Consider the following 16653-nt stretch of genomic DNA (forward strand, 5'->3'; position numbering starts at 1 on the left):
TCTGTCACTCCTAATCGCTAAATCCCATGAAATCTTATACGTCTAGTCTCTTACGTGAATGAGCTAAATAATATTATTTGATATTTTACGGTAATGTGTTAATAATTTCACACATAAGTCGCTCCTGAGTATAAGTCGCACCCCCGGTCAAACTATGAAAAAAACTGCGACTTATAGTCCGAAAAATACGGTACATAGAAACTAGTAATTACCGTATTTTTCGGAGTATAAGTCGCACCGGAGAATAAGTCGCACCTGCCAAAAATGCATAATAAAGTAGGGAAAAAACATATATAAGTCGCACTGGAGTATAAGTCGCATTTTTTGGGGAAATTTCTTTGATAAAACCAAACACCAAGAATAGACATTTGAAAGGCAATTTAAAATAAATAAAGAATAGTGAACAACAGGCTAATTAAGTGTACGTTATATGACGCATAAATAACGAACCTGGTATGTTAACGTAACATATTATGGTAAGAGTCATTCAAATAACTATAACATATAGAACATGCTATATGTTTACCAAATAAGCTGTCACTCCTAATCGCTAAATCCCATGAAATCTTATACGTCAAGTCTCTTACGTGAATGAGCTAAATAATATTATTAGATATTTTACGTTAATGTGTTAATCATTTCACACATAAGTCGCTCCTGAGTATAAGTCGCTATGAAAAACTATGAAAAAAACTGCGACTTATAGTCTGAAAAATACGGTACATAGAAACTAGTAATTAATAAAAATGAGTAAAATTAACTGTTAAAGGTTAGTACTATTAGTGGACCAGCAGCACGCACAATCATGTGTGCTGCTGGACTGTATCCCTTGCAGACTCTATTGATATATATTGATATATAATGTAGGAACCATAATATTAATAACAGAAAGAAACAACCCTTTTGTGTGAATGAGTGTTTTAGTTGTTAATTGTTAGTGTATCTTGTGTTTTTTATGTTGATTTAATTTAAAAAAAAAAAAATGGAAAAAAACCGATACCGATAATAATAATAATAATTCCGATATTACATTTTAAAGCATTTATCGGACATCTCTAATAAAAACCGATAGTACCGACGGAATTGGGTCGGTGCCTACAACCTCGATGTCGCGGCGGCCCGATCCTTTACGTGTGCTGAGGGTTTACCTTCTGAATGCGTGGTTGCAGACGTGGATGAATGCCGGACGAGCGTGTGCGATGGCATCTGCATCAACAACATTGGCAGCTACACGTGCCACTGCGACGGCCGTCAGGACCTCCGCTTGGCGGACGACGGGCGCAGCTGTGAGAAGATCCCCGTCTGCGTGGAGTTGTACGACTCCAAAAATGCGGAGATGCTGTACCTGGGGGAGCAGTTCGTTGGGCTTCCTGGGATATATCTGCTCTTTCGCCTGCCGGAGACCACAAAGTGAGTGCAACAGCAGTAATTCATATTACAAATATGACATCATGCAGCATAAATATCCTTTTCCGCTGTGTGCTAGGTTTGCAGCCGAGTTCGACTTCCGCACGTTTGACCCGGAGGGAGTTATCCTCTATGCCGAGTCCTACCGGGACTCGTGGTTCATGCTGGGGCTACGAGGCGGACATATTGAGGTCCAGTTTAAAAACCTGCACACTTTCAAGGTGACCAGTGGAGGCAAAGCCATCAACGATGGACAGTGGCATGTGGTGAGCAGACTTGTTCAGTAGCAATGGAGCAGCAGGGTGTCCAACTCATTTTTAGGGCGGCCCACGTTGCAATTATGGCTGCCCTCAGAGGGCCGCCTGTAACAGTGAATATAATCAATGCACAATTTGCATAGCAACTCATTTTGATCATTTAAAAAAAAAGGCTTGGAACATATTGTTACATGATCAGGCCAAGTTAAATGATGTGGCTGGCCATTTTACATGATGTGATAGGTCACTTCAAATGTGGCAGGCCAATTTAAATGATGTGGAGGGCCACGTTCAATTACGTAGTGGTCCACATTAAATTACATGGTGGTCCACATTCAATGATCTGGCGGGTCACTTTAAATCATGTGGCAGGCAAAATTAAATGAAGTGGCTGGTCACTTTAAATGATGTGGCGGGCCACATTAAATTACGGAGTGGTCCACAATAAATTACACGGTGGTCCACGTAAAATATTGTGGCGGGTCACTTTAAATGACGTGGCGGTCACTTTAAATGATGTGGCAGGCCAAATTAAATGATGTGGCTGGACACTTTAAATGATGTGGGGGGTCACTTTAAATGATGTGGCTGGTGTGGAGGGCCACATTAAATCACGTAGTGGTCCACGTAAAATGTTGTGGCAGGCCACATGAAATGATCTGGCGGGTCACTTTAAATGATGTAACAGGCCAAATTAAATGATGTGGCTGGTCACTTTAAATGATGTGGCGGGCCAAATTAAATGAGGTGGAGGGCCACATGAAATGATCTGGCGGGTCACTTTAAATGACGTGGCAGGCCAAATTAAATGACGTGGGGGGTCACTTTAAATGATGTGGCTGGTGTGGAGGGCCACATTAAATTACGTAGTGGTCCACATTAAATTACATGGTGGTCCACATTAAATTACATGGTGGTCCACGTAAAATGATGTGGCAGGCCACATGAAATTATCTGACGGGTCACTTTAAATGATGTGGCAAGCCAAATTAAATGAGGTGGAGGGCCACTTTAAATTATGTAGTGGTCCACATTAAATTACATGGTGGTCCACATAAAATGTTGTGACGTGCCAAATTAAATGATGTGGCTGGTCATTTTAAATGATGTGGCGAGCCAACTTAAATGATGAAGAGGGCCACTTTAAATTACATAGTAGTCCCCGTAAATTACGTGGTGGTCCACGTAAAATGACGTGGCGTGCCACATTAAATGATCTGGCGGGTCACTTTAAATGACGTGGCAGGCCAAATTAAATGATGTGGCTGGTCAATTTAAATGATCTGACAAGCCACGAAAGATGACGTGGCGGGTCAATTTAAATAATGTGGCGCACCATTTTTAAACGATGGAGGGGGCCAATTTAAACAATGCAGCGGCCCACATAAAGTTACGTGGTGGGTCAATTTTAATGTTCTGGGGGGCCACTCTAAAGGAAGTGGCAAGCCAGATCTGGACCCCAGGCTTTGAGTTGGACACCTATGGAATAAAGAATCTTTAATGTTTGATATCAATTTATGTGGCGGGTCACATAAAATGATGCCGTGGTCCATGTAAACTGATGTGGCAGGCCACACTAAATGAAGTGGCAGGTCACTTTAAATGAAATGGCGGGCCACTTTAAACGAGGTGGTGTGCCAGATCTGGCCCCCAGGCCTTGAGTTTGACACCTATGCAATAGAGGATCTTTGACGAGCAAAAATATGACTATGTATGACTATATCATTGATTCATGACAAATGTAGAGCTTAATTGGTTATGTGACAGAGCTCTTAACTGAAAACACTTGTATCTCAAATCAACGTTTCCGTGAAATGAACTGAATTCAGTTTAATTGGTGCTTTCCTCCCCTCATATTAGCCCAATTATGAACACTACAGTATTATTTTGATACTGCTACATCCCGGACATGTTGTATCTTGCAGTGATATGATATCATGTTCATGCAGATCTCTGTGGATGAACTGGAGAACAGCATCAGCGTGAAGATCAGCAAGGAGGCCATAATGAGCATCAACAGTCCAGAGAGTCTCTTCACGCCTATTAATGGCAAACTGGAGACCAAAGTTTACATCGCCGGTTTGCCCAACCGCACCAACAACGTCATCAAACCCGTAAGCCGACTGCACTTGGGGGGGAAAAAAGAGAGCTGCTACATAATAACATTTATGAAAATGATTAAATTCTATAATGAAATAGTCACGCGTATTATAGATCAACCACAGACTCGATGGCTGCATCCGGGGCTGGAACATGATGAACCAGGGAGCGTCCGGCGTGAAGGATGTCATCCTGAAGAAGAAGAGCAAACAATGTTACGTGTATGTTGAACCAGGCTCTTTCTTCACTGGGGAAGGATTGGCACACTTCAATATTGACTACAGTGAGTAAGTTCAATGCAGACTAGGATGGAAGCGATCATAATCTCGCCTTGCAGAGCGGAACGCTTCTCCGAGATGTTATCCAGTTTGCGATTTAGTCCCTGCCCGTTCCATCAATCATGACGGAGCAGCTTCTGGATACTTTGAACGGCTGGCCTCACTGTTTATTATATAAAAGCTTTGATTTCCTTAACGGAAAGAATTGCCAGGCACACAACCCTCCACTTCTCCCACACACCCATCATGTAACCTCATATTCCGTCAGGACAGAGAGGCTCCAAAAAAGTTAAGACAGGACGCGACACGATTAAAAAGCAAAGCAGGGAAACATAAGGGAGAGGGAAGGGAAGTGTCCGCCTTCATTGAGAGCAAGCAAGAAAACACTTACAGGTAAAAGCCAGTAAATTTGAATATTTTGAAAAACTTGATTTATTTCAGTAATTGCATTCAAAAGGTGTAACTTGTACATTATATTTATTCATTGCACACAGACTGATGCATTCAAATGTTTATTTCATTTAATTTTGATGATTTGAAGTGGCAACAAATGAAAATCCAAAATTCCGTGTGTCACAAAATTAGAATATTACTTAAGGCTAATACAAAAAAGGGATTTTTAGAAATGTTGGCCAACTGAAAAGTATGAAAATGAAAAATATGAGCATGTCCAATACTCAATACTTGGTTGGAGCTCCTTTTGCCTCAATTACTGCGTTAATGCGGCGTGGCATGGAGTCGATGAGTTTCTGGCACTGCTCAGGTGTTATGAGAGCCCAGGTTGCTCTGATAGCGGCCTTCAACTCTTCTGCGTTTTTGGGTCTGGCATTCTGCATCTTCCTTTTCACAATACCCCACAGATTTTCTATGGGGCTAAGGTCAGGGGAGTTGGCGGGCCAATTTAGAACAGAAATACCATGGTCCGTAAACCAGGCACGGGTAGATTTTGCGCTGTGTGCAGGTGCCAAGTCCTGTTGGAACTTGAAATCTCCATCTCCATAGAGCAGGTCAGCAGCAGGAAGCATGAAGTGCTCTAAAACTTGCTGGTAGACGGCTGCGTTGACCCTGGATCTCAGGAAACAGAGTGGACCGACACCAGCTGGACTGCTGCTGAGTGGTCCAAAGTCATGTTTTCTGACGAAAGCAAATTTTGCATTTCCTTTGGAAATCGAGGTCCCAGAGTCTGGAGGAAGACAGGAGAGGCACAGGATCCACATTGCCTGAAGTCTAGTGTAAAGTTTCCACCATCAGTGATGGTTTGGGGTGCCATGTCATCTGCTGGTGTCGGTCCACTCTGTTTCCTGAGATCCAGGGTCAACGCAGCCGTCTACCAGCAAGTTTTAGAGCACTTCATGCTTCCTGCTGCTGACCTGCTCTATGGAGATGGAGATTTCAAGTTCCAACAGGACTTGGCGCCTGCACACAACGCAAAATCTACCCGTGCCTGGTTTACGGACCATGGTATTTCTGTTCTAAATTGGCCCGCCAACTCCCCTGACCTTAGCCCCATAGAAAATCTGTGGGGTATTGTGAAAAGGAAGATGCAGAATGCCAGACCCAAAAACGCAGAAGAGTTGAAGGCCACTATCAGAGCAACCTGGGCTCTCATAACACCTGAGCAGTGCCAGAAACTCATCGACTCCATGCCACGCCGCATTAACGCAGTAATTGAGGCAAAATGAGCTCCAACCAAGTATTGAGTATTGTACATGCTCATATTTTTCATTTTCATACTTTTCAGTTGGCCAACATTTCTAAAAATCCCTTTTTTGTATTAGCCTTAAGTGATATTCTAATTTTGTGACACACGGAATTTTGGATTTTCATTTGTTGCCACTTCAAATCATCAAAATTAAATGAAATAAACATTTGAATGCATCAGTCTGTGTGCAATGAATAAATATAATGTACAAGTTACACCTTTTGAATGCAATTACTGAAATAAATCAAGTTTTTCAAAATATTCTAATTTACTGGCTTTTACCTGTATATTCCATTAGGGATGTCCCCATACAACTTCTTCACTTCAAATCCAATACTTGAGTACTGGCACGATTCATAGTACAGACTTTTATTATTTTGTGGAGTGGAATGTTATAAAAGTTTTGCTCAAATTAAATTATTCCAAGAAAGAACAATGATAGGTATGAAAAACACTAACCTATTTATTATCAACCCTCTTGAATGGACTCATGCCGTCTTTAAATTGAAGTCAAGTCGGGATCTTTCTGTGTGGAGTTTGCATGTTCTCCCCGTGACTGCGTGGGTTCCCTCCGGGTACTCCGGCTTCCTCCCACCTCCAAAGACATGCACCTGGGGATAGGTTGATTGGCAACACTAAATTGGCCCTAGTGTGTCAATGTTGTCTGTCTATCTGTGTTGGCCCTGCGATGAGGTGGCGACTTGTCCAGGGTGTACCCCGCCTTCCGCCCGATTGTAGCTGAGATAGTCTCCAGCGCCCCCCGTGACCCCGAAAGGGATAAGCGGTAGAAAATGGATGGATGGATGGTCATTTTTTTTGATGACACCTAAGGGTCACATGAGCTTAAGCTCATGACGCAGTAAGTTAAATGATGCGGACACGTTTTTTACCGGATACCTTCTAATACGCTTCTGCCTTGGAGACTTTGTATGTGTAAGTGCACTGCAAAAAGTCAGTGTTCAAAAACAAGAAAAAAAAATACAAAAATGAGGGGTATTTTATTTGAACTACCGTAAGCAAAATTATCTGCCAATAGAACAAGAACATTTGGCTTGTCAAAACTTTCCAAAACAAGTCAAATTATTTAACTTCAATCAACCCAAAAATACCTTAAAATAAGTATATTCTTACTAATAACAAGTGCACTTTTCTTGGTAGAAAAAACAAATATGAGACCTTTTTGCTCAATATGTTGAAAAATATTCTTAAATGAAGTAAATGCTAGTGCCATTATCTTGACATAATGATATGCGCTCGGCATTACATTTCTTGAAACCAGCAAACTTATACTAAAAACTAGGGATGTCCGATAATGGCTTTTTGTCGATATCCGATATTCCGATATTGTCCAACTCTTAATTACGGATACCAATATCAACCGATACCGATATTATACAGTCGTGGAATTAACACATTATTATGCCTAATTTGGACAACCAGGTATGGTGAATATAAGGTCCTTTTTAAAAAAAAATCATAAAATAAGATAAATTAATTAAAAACATTTTCTTGAATAAAAAAGAAAGTAAAACAGTGTAAAAAAAGTTACATAGAAACTAGTAATTAATGAAAATGAGTAAAATTAACTGTTAAAGGTTAGTACTATTAGTGGAGCAGCAGCACGCACAATCATGTGTGCTTATGGACTGTATCCCTTGCAGACTGTATTGATATATATTGATATATAATGTAGGAAGCAGAATATTAATAACAGAAAGAAACAACCCTTTTGTGTGAATGAGTGTAAATGGGGAAGGGGGGTTTTGGGGGTTGGTGTACTAATTGTAAGTGTATCTTGTTTTTTATGTTGATTTAATAAAAAAATAAAAAATAAAAAAACGATACCGATAATAAAAAAAACGATACCGATAATTTCCGATATTACATTTTAAAGCATCTCTACTAAAAACGAATGTATTGTTCTTAATGGAAAGGCAACAAGGCAACCGCTTGTTACTCTCTGGGTCTCCTAGCCGCTCAGGCAAATCATATTGTCTAAAAATGCATTTTTCCATGGATAACATGACATCATCGCGCCAAGTGCGTGCTCTTTCAGTCAATTAGCGCGCATATATACAACCCGGCCCCCGGCCAAAATGTTGTTAATTGTAAATTTGAAGAATTCATCTGAATGTGCATGAACTATTTCTGTTCAAAATTGTTAGAAGTGTCACCTGTTAAATGTTTAAATATTAACTGTCAGTGACAACTGTACCACTATATGAGTACGTATTTTCTATTGTTTCATTGAAAATAAAACAGCAAAGTCCATTTGGCTGTCATCTATTTTAATTATGAGACACAATTGTGTCAAAGTCATGATTTTTTTTTTTATGCTTGGAATAAGAAATTATTCTTTTGAAAAAGTAGTTTTATACTTGTGAGTGTTGATGACACAGCTTTGCAACAGTTGATATTCTAGTTTCAAGCATGTTTTACTCAATATAGGTCAGGGGTCGGCAACCCGCGGCTCGAGAGCCGCATGCGGCTCTTTAGCGCCGCCCTAGTGGCTCTCTGGAGCTTTTTCAAAAATGTATGAAAAATGGAAAAAGTTGAGGGGAAAAAAATATATTTTTTGTTTTAATATGGTTTCTGTAGGAGGACAAACATGACACAAACCTCCCTAATTGTTATAAAGCACACTGTTTATATTAAACATGCTTCACTGATTCGAGTATTTGGCGAGCGCCGTTTTGTCCTACTAATTTTGGCAGTCCTTGAACTCACCTTAGTTTGTTTACATGTATATCTTTCTGCGACTTTCTAGGATGTGTTTTATGCCACTTCTTTTTCTGTCTCATGTTGTCCACCAAACTTTTAACGTTGTGCATGAATCCACAAAGGTGAGTTTTGTTGATGTTATTGACTTGTGTGGAGTGCTAATCAGACATATTTGGTCACTGCATGACTGCGAGCTAATCGATGCTAACATGCTATTTAGGCTAGTTATATGTACATATTGCATCATTATGCCTCATTTGTAGCTATATTTGAGCTCATTTAGTTTCCTTTAAGTCATATTAATTCAATGTATATCTCATGACACACTATCTGTATGTAGTATGGCTTTTAATTTTTTGCGGCTCCAGACAGATTTGTTTTTGTATTTTTGGTCCAATAAGGCTCTTTCAACATTTTGGGTTGCCGACCCCTGATATAGTTCATCAAATCTCAGCTACAAGCTGTCTTACTGAGATCATTTAGGACCAAAACACTTAAAACAAGTAAAACACTCTAGCATAAAATCTGCTTAGTGAGAAGAATTATCTTATCAGACAGAAAATAAGCAAATATCACCCTTATTTCAGATATTTCATCTTACTTAGATTTCAGTTTTTGCAGTGTAATATGCAACTATATTTATTTGTCAACTGTTTATATTGACCAATGTGCTGTTTTAGACACCGATCTGATATTGATATTGGATATCGGTCTGATATCAACAAAAAATATATGTTTTTTTATTAACCTGTGTAAGTTAAAGGTGGGGGAAAATACCGATACGGCAACACAGCGATACGTTTTCTAACGATATATTACATGGATTATTTTTAATGTTAATTAGGGGTGTCCTGTGTGTTCAGGTGACTCTGGCAGTTGGAAGGTGGATTTAAGGCTGAACATACGTCCTTCCAGCAGCACCGGGGTCGTCTTCGCTCTCGTTTCCGACGACGTCGTCCCGCTGTCGGTCGCCGTGTTGTCGCAAGGAGAAGAAGACGCGGTACGTCACACTTTTGTCCCAACAACTTGAGAACACGTCAACTTTACCACGTCTGATGCCAGAACCTGCAAGTGTTCCTGGATGGGGTTCCCGTGGCGACGCTGGACTCGCTGATGCTGTGCTACCCCGACCACTTGACGGTGCTGCTGAGCGTGACGCCGACCGGGATGCAGCTCTCCGCCAACTCCTCCACTGTGATGTATGCGGCGCCCGACGCCCTGCTGGAGGCCCTGCAGCGCCTCCACTCCAGCATGCGGAGCCCCGTCAGAACCTACATCGGTGGGATACCAGGTCAGTTGCAAAGACCAGTGGTCATCGTGTACTCAAGAACATTTGACACAGGCGCCAATTTCCCTCCCGAGCTCTAATCATTCCAATATGTCTACCAAGCAGAGGTATCTAGTTATAGCACAGCTGTTTTTGAGAGGCCTTCCAAAAAGTGCTTCAAAGCAAACTTCAAGCAGTTCCAGGAAGCTTTCTCCCCTAAGATTTGCCAAGTGGCATGGTGGCCATTCCGATTCATTCCGGTAACAAATGCTCTGTTTTTCTTTGTGGTCTCGCTTGTCAGGAAGTGCAGATACAAGAATTGACAGCACAGATGTGAGGTCACTGAAAGGATTAAAGAAGATCTGTTGTGTTCATCGGATTTAAAGGAATTTGCCCATCGGAGCACATTTTTTGGTTTATTTTCTAGATTGAAACACTATTTGATGTCCTAGAGCAGGGGGTCTCAAACTTAATTTACCTGGGGGCCACTGGATGCAGAAACTGGGTGAGGCTAAAGATTTCTTTAAAAAAATCTAACATGCACTTTTTAATGAATTCACCTTCTTTGCTTTCCCGCCCTAGCAACCATCTCACTCACCATGTAGCTAGCTTTGACTGCTGCATCTTCTTTCTTGAAGAAATCTTGTTCAAGGTCAAGGTCAAGGTTCAACTTTATTGTCCCCGCGGGGAAATTTGTCTTGGGCACAGTGCATCATTGCTTTCTTAACATACCCAAAAACAACAGAACAAAAACACAAGCACAGACACAACCACAACCATATAACTAACATTTAAACATCAGAACATGGAGCTTGATAGACATAGGTGGCACTTTGATGTCGGCATAAAATCTACAGTATGAAGATAAAGATAAAGTACCAATGTGCATTGCACTAGAGCTCATGGATAAAGTGCTGTGTGCTAAAGTGCTTAGTTCTAAAGTGCTATGTGCTAAAGTGCTATGTGCTAAAAAAAGTGCTAACCTATGTATTAAAATTCTATTGCACATTGTTGGTCAGCTTAATGGAGGCTGGAACAAATGATAATTTAAGGCGGTTAGATTTGCATAGTGGGACCCGGAGTCTTCTCCCTGATGGCAGGGTTCCATATTCAGGAAAGAGTGGGTGTTGTGAGTTGGAAATCATTTTCTTAGCTTTTTTCCTAACTGCCTGCTCATAGATGCTCTGTATAGGCTCATATTCTTTCCTCCCTACGATTTTCATTGCCGTTTTATGCATGCCGGCCAGTTTGCTTTTTAGCTTAACGGTTAGGTTGCCAAACCATGAGGTGATCCCGTATCTAATGATGCTCTCTACAATGGCACGGTAGAAAATCATCATGATATGGCTGCTTACGCCGTACAATCTTAATCTTCGCAAAAAATATAGCCTCTGTTGCAGTCTATTGCACAGTTTGTCAATATGTGTCTTCCAGCAGAGAAGATTATCAATATGAACCCCTAAATATTTATATGAGGATACCTGGGTGATTTCCTGATTTTTGATGACCACTGGCTCATGGTCAGTCACTTTCCTCGGATCCAAAACCATTTCCTGTGTCTTGGTCACATTTAAAATAAGACGGTTAGTGTCACACCACCTAATAAATAGGTCTATCTCGTCTTGGTACACAGAGGGGTCCGTATCCTTGTGTAGAAGGCTTAGGAGCACGGTATCGTCCGCAAATTTCACCATATAATTGTTAGGGTGCACAGTCCTACAATCATTGGTGTACAATGTAAATAGTGTTGGTGATACAACGCAACCCTGTGGGACGCCTGTGTTGTTGCCTCAGTAGACTGCTTTTAAAATGTGCAACACGGGAGCGAGAGAGGGACACTCCCGAATTTCAGTGCCCCTGCCGAGGCAACTTTTCTCGCGTATTTCACCCGGACAACAATGTTGAGGGCGTGCCGGCCCACTCACATGTTGTATGCGGCTTCTATTGACACACGCAAGTGACTGCAAGACATACTTGATCAACAGCCATACAGGTCATACTGAGGGTGGCCGTATAAACAACTTTAACACTGTTACAAATATGCGCCACACTGTGAACCCACACCAAACAAGAATTACAAACACATTTCGGGAGAACATCCGCACCGTGACACAAAATAAACACAACAGAACAAATACCCAGAATCCTTTGCAGCCCTAACTCTTCCGGGCTACAATGTATGCCATACGTATGCCATACTTGCCAACCTTGAGACCTCCGAATTCGGGAGATGAGGGGGGGGGGGGGGGGGGCAGGATTGGGAGGAGAGGGTTTATTGTAGCCCGGAAGAGTTAGGGCTGCAAAGGATTCTGGGTATTTGTTCTGTTGTGTTTATGTTGTGTTACGACGGTGTGGATGTTCTCCCGAAATATGTTTGTCACAGCACGGTGGAAGAAGGGTTAGTGCGTCTGCCTCACAATACGAAGGTCCTGAGTAGTCGTGAGTTCAATCCCGGCCTCGGGATCTTTCTGTGTGGAGTTTGCATGTCCTCCCCGTGACTGCGTGGGTTCCCTTTGGGTACTCCGGCTTCCTCCCACCTCCAAAGACATGCACCTGGGGATAGGTTGATTGGCAACACTAAATTGGCCCTAGTGTGTGAATGTGAGTGTGAATGTTGTCTGTCTATCTGTGTTGGCCCTGTGATGAGGTGGCGACTTGTCCAGGGTGTACACCGCCTTCCGCCCGATTGTAGCTGAGATAGGCTCCAGCGACCCCGAAGGGAATAAGCGGTAGAAAATGGATGGATGGATGGATGGATTCTTGTTTGGTGTGAGTTCACAGTGTGGCGCATATTTGTAACAGTGTTAAAGTTCTTTGTACGGCCACTCTCAGTGTGATCTGTATGGCTGTTGACCAAGTATGCTTTGCATTCACTTACGTGTGTCTGCAGAAGCCGCATATATTATGTGACTGGGCCGTCATGCTGTTTGTAAGGTGAAAAAGCGGACGCGACAACGGATTGTAGAGGACACTAAAGGCAGTGCCTTTAAGGCACGCCCTTAATAATGTTGTCCGGGAGAAATCCGGGTGAAAGGGTGCCCTGGGAGATTTTCGGGAGGGGCACTAAAATTTGGGAGTCTCCCGGTAAAATTGGGAGGGTTGGAAAGTATGCATCGCGGGCCGCACTAACATTAAACTGTCTTATTAAGGTGGGGGCCACAAAATAATGTCTCGTGGACCGCAATTGGCCCGCGGGCCGCGTGTCTGAGACCCCTGTCCTAGATATTTAGTGACAGACGTGCAAAATGTAAAAATGTTATCACACTTTTCTAGCTGATAGATTTGTAATAATTAGAATAGGATAGACAAAAATGACAAATGAAAACAAGAGGAAAACATTAGCTCTGCATGTTAAATCTTAATCTAAATATTAAATGTGCCATCAAAATATAAATACAATTGTAGAATTTGAAATCTAAATGTTGAATCTAAATGTTCAATTTAAATGTTAAATCTAAATGTTAAATTTAAACGCTAAATAAACATATTACATAAAAATGTTCAATTGAAAGGTTGAATATAAATGTTAAATATACATGATAAATCCAATCTTAAATTTAATTGATACATTTAAATGTTAAATACAAATGTTCGATTATAAATGTTAAATTTCCATCCATCCATTTTCTACCGCTTGTCCCTTTACATCTTAAATTTAAATGTTAATTTTAAATGTTAAAAAAAAAAGTTAAATTTAATTATAAATAAAAAAACAAATGTTAAATATAAATCCTAAATTATAAAGGTTAAATTTAAATATGAAATCTAAATGTTAATTATAAATGTTGAATCAAAATATTGATTCTAAATGTTAAATTTAAATGCTACATCGAAATTTTAAATGTTAAATCTAAGTGTTACATTTTATTGTTAACCTAATATGTTAAATCTAAATGTTAAATTGAAATGTTAATCATAATTGACAAATTATAAAAGTTAAATTAACATTTTTAATCTGAATGTAAAATTCAAATGTTAAATCTGAAGGTTAAATTTAAATGTTAAAACTAAATGTTGAATTCTAAATGTTAAATTTACATGTTCAATTACAAATGTTCAATAAAAACTTTAAATCTAAATCCTAATTGTTAAAATTTAAATATGAAATATAAATGTTAAATCTAAATATTGATTCTAAATGTTAAATTTAAATGATTGGAGCATTGCGTAATGGCCGATACCGATATTAATTGTACACGATATCGGCACAAATCATAGTTCATACTTTTATTTTGTAATGTGAAATTTTAGAAAAGGTTTGATCAGGTAAAAGTACTCAGCAAACAATGGTAGGTATGAACTAACCTTATGACAGACCTATGCAGTCTTTAAATTGAAATGGACTTTTAATTTTCTATTTGGCGACATTTAGTGGCCACAATAGTTCATTATGACGCACTAAACTGAATGATGCGGACACATTTGTTACTGGATACTTTCTAATACGCTTCTGCCTTGGAGACTGTGTGTTTAAATAATATGCAACTATTATTATTTGATAGTAGTTTATATTGACAATGTGCTGTTTTACACGGCAGTATTGTTCAATGTAGGACACTTATGTATGTCTAGCTTGTGTGCTATTGTGTGCTTAGCTGTTGTGTAGCTGTTCGCTCCTAGTAGCCTAGCATGTTTACCTTTTGTAAATGATTTGACTAAAATACTAGCAATTGTGTGCTTATTGGAGGACATTTAGAGGTTTGAGATGCAAGCCGATATCATCTGATACTTGTTTTTTTGCTATTATCGCAGCTATATTCGATATCATTATCGGATAAAGACACCACTAGTCATTAGGTGTGTGGCCTACAAACAAAAATAACTGTCTCTAACTTGGGATATATCAAAAAAACATATTACCGGTAATCGACTTAACAGTTGTGACTGTAGGCAACCTTCTGATGGGAATTATTTTTTACATGCACAAAGTGTCAATAGATGCATTTGCAGTATCAGGAATAATCAGCATTTAGCAGTTTGTCTACAATTACTTTAAAAAAATGTTGGTTGCACAATTCAACTGCTTCTTTGTGTTGTTACAACACTGGTTGTGTTACAGTACATTTTATAGTAAAAAAAATTAATCGGGCAGCTCTGTCACCACAATTTTAGAGTAAAAATAACATCGGTACCCTTTTTCAATTTACAGTAAATTCACCGTAAATTTTACTGTTACATTTTTATGACTGAGCAGCCAATTTTTTAACACAAAATATACAGTTTAGTTTTTTGCAGTGTGGCTGTGTTTTATTTCCACTTTCTCATGCACTCCAAATAATTATTAAAGTTGTTTTTTTTAAAGGTACTAAATGTAACACGTTTTCAAATATTGTTATTGCCTGCTTCCACTCAATGCCTTTCTGGGAAATATAGCATGTACAAAGTTACAATGGACTCCATTATTATCCATTTGGTTTTCCCATAGGGAATTTTATTATAACATTACTACCTCCTTTTTTTCCATTTGTTTATTTTTTGTTTTAAATAATTTTAAAATAATAATACTTTTATAAATTGTTTATTAATACAATTTATAAAATTTAAAAATGAATTAAAAAAGAAGAATACAAAATAAATTTCATTGAAAGAAAATTCCTACAGGAAGTACAAAGTTACCATGGACTCCATTTATTATCCATATGGTTTTCCCATAGGGAATTTCATTAGACCATAATTACCTCTTTTTTTTCTTTTTCTTTTTTTTAATCATTTTATAATAATAACACTTTAATAAAATAATTTTTAATTAAAAAATAAAATGTTTTATCATTTATAATAATAATGTTTTATAAAATAAAATATACTAAAAGAAGAAGAAAAAATACATTGAATTAAAATAAAATTCCTGCAGGAAGTACGAATTTATCATGGACTCCATTTATCATCCATATGGTTTTCCATCCATCCATCCATCCACCCATTTTGTACCGCTTGTCCCTTTCGGGGTTTTCTTGTAGGGAATTTTATTAAACAATTACTACCTCTTTTTTTATGTATTTGTTTATTTTAATTTTATAATAATAATATTAATAGTAACATTAGGTGTTTTTTTTAATAATAAAAAATAGTATTATTATTTGTAATAATGATAATATAGTATAAAATTAAATAAAAAATAAATTAAGGAAGGAGAACATTTTTAAATGAAATAAAAAGAAAATAAACATTACTATCTCTTAATGAACTACAGTGAAACAATATTATGTATTTGTTTATTTTTTTGGTTAATTGTATAATAATTGTAGTAATGATACAAAAATGGATGGATGGAACTAGTGTGACAATCATTGATACTTTAACTTTAGTAATAAGTTTCATAAAATATTTTGATTTAAAAATATATAGTTTTATAATTTATGATAATAATTGTATAAAATATAAATAATTCAATTATAAAAAGAACAACAATTTAAAGAAAATTCCTGCAGGAAGTACAATTAATTATCCATAGGGTTTTCCCATAGGATATTTTACTACACCATTACTACCTCTTTTTTATTTGTTTTTTAATATAATTTTATAATAATAGTTTTATAAAATATGTTTTTAATTAAAAAAAAAGGTTTTATAATTCATAATAATAATAGTTTTTTTTATAAAATAAAATTATTAAATTTAAAAAAAGAATACAAAATAAAAATGTAATTTAAATTGAAAAACAAAATCCTGCAAAAATTACAAAGTTACCCTGGACTCCATTAATTATCCATATGGTTTTCCCATTGGGAATTTTATTATAGCATTACTACCTCTTTTTTATTAGTTTATTTTAATTTTATAATTTTATAATATTAGTTTATTTTTAAATAATACAAAAATAGTATTATTATTTGTAATGACAATAATAATAATGTGGTATAAAATTAAAGAAGGAGAAAAAATATAAATAAAATAAACATTGCTATCTGTTAATTCTACAGT

General features: G+C 38.0%; 1 protein-coding gene across 1 annotated transcript in view; it reads left to right on the forward strand.

The window, feature by feature from the left end:
- The window catches only part of pros1 (protein S), a 28880-nt gene that overhangs the window by 11553 nt on the left and 674 nt on the right, over positions 1-16653 (forward strand). The window contains exons 8-13 of the mRNA XM_061974727.2: positions 1170-1410; positions 1487-1673; positions 3614-3778; positions 3879-4047; positions 9329-9465; positions 9528-9756. Of these exons, the coding sequence (XP_061830711.2) occupies positions 1170-1410; positions 1487-1673; positions 3614-3778; positions 3879-4047; positions 9329-9465; positions 9528-9756 (1128 nt within the window). The remainder of the gene's footprint in view (positions 1-1169; positions 1411-1486; positions 1674-3613; positions 3779-3878; positions 4048-9328; positions 9466-9527; positions 9757-16653) is intronic.

The sequence above is a fragment of the Nerophis lumbriciformis genome, linkage group LG15 (assembly GCF_033978685.3).
Source record: "Nerophis lumbriciformis linkage group LG15, RoL_Nlum_v2.1, whole genome shotgun sequence".
In the NCBI taxonomy this organism is placed as follows: Eukaryota; Metazoa; Chordata; class Actinopteri; order Syngnathiformes; family Syngnathidae; genus Nerophis; species Nerophis lumbriciformis.